Here is an 8221-nt window from a genome sequence, read left to right as displayed (position 1 = left end):
CGGCCGCGGCACGGCCGGTCAGACCCATCGGACGGCCAGGACCGCGCGTCCGCACGGAGAGCCGAGCCCACGGGGTGCCCCCCGTGGGAACCCATTCCTTTCTTGCCTCTCCCCCCTGCCCTCTCGTAGATTCGTACCACCACGCCGGCGCAGCGTAAGCTATCCGTTACTTGCCCCGTCTTCCTGCCAGCCTCGTCCCCCCCGTCGCGCGCGCACCTTTTGCACCTCGCCCCCTCCACAAGTCGTCAAATTATTCCCCGGGTGGTGCGTGCGCGGACGGGGGACGGATACCGCCCGCCACCTTCCCTGCCGCCTCCTGCCTCTCCGTCACTTCCAAAGACCAGACACAGACCTGGTGGAGAAACCCGAACCGGAGAAGAGGAGGGGGAAAAAATTGGAAACCCTCGGGGTGTAAATTGCAGCGGATTCGCGCGGGCGAGGTGGGGATCGGGGCGCGGATCCGGCGGGGGCGAGATCTATGCGCGGAGGAGGGGGAGGGGGAGGAGGAGGAGCGGGGTGAGGAGGTGGGTGGGGGGGAGCCAATGGAGGAGGAGGAGGCGGGGTCGCCCTCGGCGGCGGCCGTGGTGCTGGCGCTGGTGGCGCTCGTGGTGGCGCCGGGGCTGGCGCTGCTGGCGCGGAGCCGGTGGCTCCGGGCCGCGGCGCGGAGGGAGGAGGTGCGGCGCCTCGCGCGGCTCGCGGCCGAGGAGTCCGAGCTGGCGGAGCGGGAGTCCGCGCTCGCCTACTACTCCGAGCTCTTCCCGGGCGTCGTGCACGCCGCGGAGGTGCCCGAGGCGCCGGTGTGGGGGCCGGCCCCGGTGGTGGCTCCCGCGCAGGACGACGTGGAGCCGCAGCCGCCGGCGGGCGCGAAGGGGGTCTGCGCCGTGTGCTTCAGGCCCACCACGTTCAGGTGCAAGCAGTGCAAGGCCGTCAAGTACTGGTGAGTCGGCTGATGCCCTTGCTCCTTGGTCCTGATTCCATTCGGGGTCTGTTTAATTTCTTCCAGTGATTGGGGAATTGTTGGGGAATAGTACGTGATTTGTGAAGTTTTGGGTGGGGTAGTCCTGTATTTGGTACAAAATTGGGTGTCGGTAGCATGTGATTGGCCGGTAATTCCACAAACACTAGACTCTGCAGTACCTTGGGTTAGGGCGTCGTTAACCCTCCACTTAGTCCTTATGTCTGTTTTTAATTGTTATGCATTAACCTTGGGCTCATGTACAACATTGATCTACTCGGATTTCGTTGAACTTTGGTAGTGAGTTGGTTAGCTGTCGTATTAACCTTAACTTATCTAGGACCCCTTACGGCTTGTTTCTTGGAAAAGCAACAGTTTGTTTCAGATCCCTGACTCCATGCCTCTGCCTCTCAGAGTGTGTTCGAGTGTGATCAATTTAGGCCATGGAATGTCTTATGTTATCAGCCATCTTAGTGACTTTGTATGTTGTTTTCATGAGCATGGTTGTATATGGTATAGAAGGGACAAATGCGCTACAGGGTGTCAACATCTGTAGATATATTTATGTATGTGCAACCAAATGGTTGAAAATTTGTATGCATACTGAAATTTGCATACAACTATTTCTTCCATTTTAGTTCCTTACATCTAAGTAAACAAAATGTGCAAGTGCATTTGCATAGGCGTGGACATATGATGCGGTACTACTGGAGCACAGGAGCAGATCTGTGTGTATATAACGATATTAATCAGTGGTCAAACTCGTGTTTAGGGACCATGCCAGAAAAACAATTGCCCCAAACATCACTGATTTGTGACAGTAGAAAGCGCCATGCATGACACACTTGTTTGATGGTGATAAATGCACCAGCTATATGGTGTGAGATGCCAGTATGCTATAGATCCATAGTGCATCTTCTTGTCCTCAAATTTACATGATATATATTGTTTCATTCATTTTGTTTAACTAACCATTTATTTGCATGCGTGCATTCCTGAGGAGTGGAGCAGTATTGCATTCATCGGTTCCTTAAATCATCAAAATGATAGCATAGGACATTTTGGAAATAAAACAAAAGGGGAAGGGTAAAGGGGCATGCCCCATGCAGAAATGACATGCGTTCATTTCTGATGCTGTGTTGGGTGTTTGAGTTTGACACTTAGCATCATAGTATGGGTCTCGCCTTTTTGGTCAAAGTTTTGCACGGGCATCCGTGAGTTAGCATGCTTGAATTCCTAAATGATGCTGAATTATTGTGTTTACAAGATCAACAACTTTCTTAGTTGCTCAACATTATTGACACCTTCCTTTTTCCAGTTCCTTCAAATGCCAGATAGCCCACTGGCGACAAGGTCACAAAGATGAATGCCATCCACCTAGGCCCCTTGATGAAGGAAAAGTTGAACAGGAAAGAGCTGCTGAAGAGAATGTGTCAGCTGGTGTAAAGCCAGTTGCTGAAACAAACAAACCAGTTGCTGTTGGATCTGAAACTTCTGATGCAAACCATAGCTTGAAGAGTTTGAATGGTGATGGTAAACACATGCATTTAGAAGATGTATGTACCAGCACAGAGGTTCCTGGAGGTCATCAGTCCAATGGCACGGTCCAAATTCCTCAAAATGTTCCAGTATCTGTTGACAATAGTAAGATGGCATCAAATACTGAACATGCAAATCTTGTTGAAGATGGTTCTTCAAGCAAGGACTTCAATGATGAGTTGCCATGTAATTCTCAAACTGCTGCACCAAATGTAAGTGGCCAGAGCAGTTCTTTCAGTGAAAAATCCTTTAATCATTCCAAGGAACACCATAAAGCTCGGAATGCCAGTGTCGTTGAGGATTGTTCTCAGACAAGTAGCAATCTTGGAGTTGCTTCATCTGCTGTCTTGGAGCCCAAAAGTTCTAGGACTCCTATTAGTGTGGAACTTGAGAGGTCTAAAACAAAACCTGTTGGGAACGGCAACATTCAAAGCACAAAACCTGTGCCATCTGCATTGACTGTCGACAAAGCTGCTTCCGTTCGTGGAGGATGTTCTGTGATACCTATTCCGTCTAAAGTGGCTGACAATCATTCTGATAGAAGTTTTAAACCTTCAGAGCGACCAGGTTCAACAGCAATTAACCTCGCAACATCTCTGAAGAAAATTGTCAGCAAGCAAACTGCACCAAAAGTTGTGAGGCATTATCCATCAGAATCGGTAAAATAGCTGAATAGCTCTTTGTAATTAGCATCATATTTTCTCTCGTCTATTGCTAATGGTTCTCTTTTGTGCCAGACGCTTTTTCCATATGAACTTTTTGTGAAGCTCTATGACAAGATTGAGTTGCACCCTTTTGGTCTTAATAACCTTGGCAACAGGTAAGCAGTGAATTGCTTTCAAATAGTACGAGTAGGAAGGTTAACTGGCATGCAGACATGGTTTATCAATTATCAGGTTATCCTTTTTTTGTCTGGCATTTGTAATATGCTCCCAAAATATTTGTATTTTACTTCCATTAAATCCTTCTTTGTGCATAGAAGGTGTTACTTTTAGATGGATTAATACCATGGGCCAATATATTAGCACTGAACTTGTGCCTTTCCGTCGCATAGAGCTTAGGGGCTAAGTTTGTTGTTTTGGCTGGACTGACTTATTTTTTTAGTGCGATTTTGTTGTTCACTTTGCTTACCCTGTGTCTTCTTTTGCAGTTGCTATGCAAATGCTGTTCTTCAGTGCTTGATGTTTACTCGACCACTTACAACATATCTTTTGGAAGGACTTCATTCAAAAAAATGTAATTCTCCACTACAATGTTTGTTATGCCACTTCCTTTTTTTACCCTGCACTTGAGTATTTTACATATATACCTCATGTGCTGTAGGTTCCAAAAGGGAATGGTGCTTCATGTGTGAATTTGAAAAACTCATTGTGGAGGGCAAACGGCGCAAGACTTCTTTGTCACCAACTGGGATACTCTCTCATTTGCATGACATTGGCAGTAGCTTTGGTCCTGGTAAACAAGAAGATGCTCATGAATTTCTTAGGTAAAGCAGCAGTATTTTACTCTATAATTTTTTTGTTGTCCATCTACAATTGACACTTAAAAATCTGAACAGTTCATAATCATACAGAAGCTATGCGCAGAAAAGTGTGTAAAATTTGAATATATGGGTTTCATGATAATTGTTAATTTGAATTTAATTGTGGCTATGCCATATACCAATTTATGGGTAAGCGGAATTGGAAAAAAAGAATGTGCTTTACATCTGGTTGGGCTATTTTATTACCTGTGGATGAGCTCTTTTGCCATAGCAGATTGTTTAGATGTTCTTCTACTGAGGCTGAATTTGTTACACAAAAGCACACTAGTTTACAGTTAGGATGTCTCGACTTGATTTTCCATATCCTGTTTGAACCAAATGCAAGCTGTGGTACCATTCATTGCTTATTTTGAATTCATATTCCTCAACTGGTTGCCTATTCACACTTTGGAATTGCTATGCCTATCAGAACTTAGAGAACTTGATGTAATAAAGGACCCCACAGTGATTTATTTTGTTACTTTTTTTCAGACCACTTTCTTTTGGGTAAGGTTTGCAAGTGACCCACATGGTAGTGACGAACTTAGTCGATCTTAGCTAACTCATTCTTGGGCAAGAGTTATTCAATGGGACAAAAATGCCTTAATTCTTATATATCAAAGGCATTACTTCTACTTCTATTGAAAGCATAGCACCTGGTCTTTTTACAGGTATGCAATTGATGCTATGCAATCTGTATGCATGAAAGAAGCTAGAAAAGGAGGTGCCCTTCGGTCAGCAGAAGAAACTACACTTGTGCAATTGATATATGGGGGCTATCTGCGATCTAAGGTTTTATTTACATAAATCTTGTTTTTTGTTTTGATGTATATTATATTATCAGTTACCTTAGCCTGGTTATATAGTGAACTTTTCTGTACACCCTTTCTGATTATTCTTTCCTCTTATTTCATAGATAAAGTGCTCAAGGTGTCATACTACTTCTGAGCAATGTGAGCGTATGTTGGATCTTACTGTTGAAATAGATGGTGACATCAGTTCACTCGATGAGGCTCTTGTGCGATTTACATCCACAGAAGTATTGGATGGAGAAAATAGATATCACTGCAGCAGGTTCTTATGTCTCTTGATCTTTTCTTTTTATCTGCTTAGTTTGTGTCTAACTGTGTTCCTTTCATTGCCATTATTGAATCTAAATAAAACTAAGGGCGCACTCCAACATTGCCTCTTAATTTTGAAAAGAACAGATAGTCAGCTGCATAACATTTTGTTCTGGTTACTAATGTGTGGGTTAGAGATTTTTGCTATGTCATTGAAGGAAAATTACATCTGCATGCGTCATCATACCCAACTGCATGGCAACCATTTTTGGATACTGAAAATGATGTCCTTCTCAGTGTCTTGGAAAAAGAGGAAAATAATGCCTTTTCTTAGGGCCATCCAGCATGGCATTCTTAGCTTATTTCACTATTCTAGTATTGTAGTTATGCTCGCTTCACGTCTAGTCACTTGTATGTAGCTTCAATTATTCTTTTGCCAAGTCCTGATTCTCCTAGCTCTACTCTTTTCAGATGCAAATCCTATGAGCGTGCTAAAAAGAAGTTGACAATAGAAGAAGCACCAAATGTTCTGACAATTGCACTGAAAAGATATCAGGTACATGCCATTTGATAGTTACTTATTGAAAGTTATAGATGAACACCCTCCTAGGAAAAGAGGGGACACGTGCATCTTGACTACTGAAATGTTAATAGTTTAATGTATTGTTAGGAATTGAGCTTTATTTAGATCCACTAAGCATCCCTTTTATATGTGCAGTCTGGCAAGTTTGGGAAGATTAACAAAGCCATCAGATTTCCGGAGACCCTGAACATGGCTCGCTATATGAACCCTGATACTGATGACAGACTGCCTGTTTACAGCCTCTATGCCGTGGTTGTCCATCATGATGTCATGAATGCTGCCTTCTCTGGTCATTATGTATGTTATGTCAAAGATACACAGGGAAAGTGGTTCAAGGCAGATGACAGTCAGGTATGCTTCTCACTGTTCAGTTCCCATTAGCTTCTGTATTTTTTTGACAGGCCCTGGATGATGCTGCCTTCTCTGTTCCCATAAGTGGCCGAACTATTCGAAAAAGGTTATTTCGGGATCCAAAATTCAAGAATTTAGTACAAACATGAACTAAATCCTGAAAGTTCCTAGACTAATTCTTTCCTTCCAAACAGGCCCTTGGTGTTTTTCATTGACCATAAATGAAATTACATTCATTACTGGAAATATGGAATGATGGTCATACTATGCATATTATTAGAAATTAGCATGGATAATTTTATATGTTTGTAAAAGAATTGTAAACATATTATAAGTCAAAAGTTGACAGTTATTGAACTGATTGTGCCTCAAGCGACTCTACCTTATCATCAAAGAGAATCAGTTGTGATATGCTTTTTCTTAGTCGCTGATGTTGTATGCAGGTGAAACCTGTATCTGTGGATAATGTTATGTCAAAATGTGCGTACATGCTGCTATATGCAAGGTAAATATCAGGATTCTCTTGTTTTAGTTGTATATGCTAGCACTTGTCCTGTGCATGCCAGTGAGGACTTTTATCAGGATATCTAATTCTTGTTCTAATTAAATCAGGTGTTCACCAAGGGCGCCAAGCTCTGTGAGGCAAGCGATGATGGTTCAAGATGCAACACGTCCGAAGAAGGCCAAGCAGAAGGTAGTTCCAGGAGGGACACCATGGCTAGGAGGTTCCTTCAGCGGACACCAAGGTGGTCACCCACATAAAGACCGCACGGCTGATGACATTACCCATACATTTGACGAATATGGAGATACACCTTATCCACCGGCAGAGTCTCCAAGTCCGAGCGAGAGCTCGTCGCTCTTCAGCAACTCTGATACTGCATCGCACAGCACTGTCAGCACAGATAGTAGCGACAGTACAAGGAACTCAACCAGCACCGAGGAGTACGAGTACCTGTTTGGTACCTCAGATCAAATGTACCCAGGAGGCCCCATGGGAGCACCTGTGGAGAACGACTACCTCGCATATTCCCGTTCGAGGTCCAGCTTGAATACCAGCTCGTCAGGTCGGGTGGCAGACGCTGCTGAGAGGTTGGCCGAGCACAGGCCTCAGGGCAGTGGTGCTGGAGGGGGTTGGGTTGTGGGCGACGAGAGCCCGTCCTTGTGTACTGACAGAAGTAAACATCAGTCGAGCAGTAAGTTAACAGACCAGTATAGGCAGTTAGATAGGAGCGGACATGACCCTGGAGAAACCAGGGGGAGCGTTTTATTGAGAAGATCGCCTAGGGACAGGACCGCCCAAACATTTTATTGATGTCGAGGGGTTTGGGCATTGTAGAGGAATAATATGATGTAGCCTGTAATATTATCTCGTTGCAATGTGTAAAAAGAGAAGAGGAATGTGGTAGCCGTAAAAGTGAAATGTCTAGTTTATTAAACAAACACAAGCTCAGGGATGCAATGACCTGCCAACGTTGAAGCAGATGTCGTGTCACCCTGTGCACGATCGCAAGTACAACTTTGACAGGCACGGCACAGAGATCTCTCCTTGAATGACGCGGGTGGGGTGGGGTGGGTAGATGTACATGCAGGGCGACGCGAGGTTGCGGATTCGTTGTCCTGCAGCCGGATTGATTGCATGCGCCATAAGTGATGGCCAGGATCAGTATTATCAGATTAGGTGGTCAGTTGGGCGTCGGGGCCTACCTGGACATCTTGTTGGCCTAATGCATCACGTGCTTGTTGATAGCGCCCGTCGCTATTATGGCGGACGCCCTCCGATCCTCTCCTATCCGGCCAGCGCTCGCGCGCATCGGCATCGCCTATAACCTGTTGCTCACCGCGCGCCGCGCGCACATCACACGCCGCGTGCACCCGCTTTGCGGCGCCACGCCAATATGCAACGGTGGCGCGGCCAGCGGGGCACGCGCTTCTTCGGCAGGCGACACGCGCGGTCTCGATCGATCCATCGTCCGCTCCCCCGTGCCCACGCCGGTCGCGCGTCGCTGGCGATCGCCGTGGCTACCTCACCTCGCTTGGCGATGCGTGTGGTCAAAGGATGCGGCGGCGCCAGCGGCCGGGCCGGCCGGTGGTTGGGCACCGATCAGTCCGGATCGACGCATCCGCCTCCGCTCCGCGCGCGCCGCGCTTTTCAGCCAGTTTCTACACGCCCCAAGCAACGACCTACCTCACCGACCGGAACCCACCGG

At 46.2% G+C, this 8221-nt stretch overlaps 1 protein-coding gene across 1 annotated transcript; it reads left to right on the top strand.

The window, feature by feature from the left end:
- The first annotated feature begins 527 nt into the window (after positions 1 to 527).
- Positions 528 to 7412, top strand: LOC120712657 (ubiquitin carboxyl-terminal hydrolase 17-like). The gene is made up of 11 exons (XM_039998498.1): positions 528 to 937; positions 2274 to 3153; positions 3232 to 3314; positions 3645 to 3730; positions 3818 to 3980; positions 4688 to 4808; positions 4933 to 5090; positions 5549 to 5633; positions 5796 to 6011; positions 6455 to 6516; positions 6624 to 7412. The coding sequence occupies exons 1-11, from the start codon at positions 543 to 545 to the stop codon at positions 7324 to 7326; spliced, it is 2952 nt and encodes a 983-aa protein (XP_039854432.1). The 5' UTR covers positions 528 to 542; the 3' UTR covers positions 7327 to 7412.
- The last annotated feature ends 809 nt before the right edge of the window (positions 7413 to 8221 follow it).

Source organism: Panicum virgatum, chromosome 6K (genome assembly GCF_016808335.1).
Source record: "Panicum virgatum strain AP13 chromosome 6K, P.virgatum_v5, whole genome shotgun sequence".
Classification (NCBI taxonomy): Eukaryota; Viridiplantae; Streptophyta; class Magnoliopsida; order Poales; family Poaceae; genus Panicum; species Panicum virgatum.
Note: the sequence above shows the minus strand (reverse complement) of the source record. Positions and strands in the feature narration are given on the sequence as shown.

Bases quoted from the DNA above. Each gene is read 5' to 3' on its own strand.
- LOC120712657 (XM_039998498.1), top strand. From the start codon at position 543: ATGGAGGAGGAGGAGGCGGGGTCGCCCTCGGCGGCGGCCGTGGTGCTG. The intron at 5,634-5,795 runs GTACATGCCATT...TTATATGTGCAG, and splicing joins TTGCACTGAAAAGATATCAG to TCTGGCAAGTTTGGGAAGAT. The intron at 6,517-6,623 runs GTAAATATCAGG...TAATTAAATCAG, and splicing joins TACATGCTGCTATATGCAAG to GTGTTCACCAAGGGCGCCAA.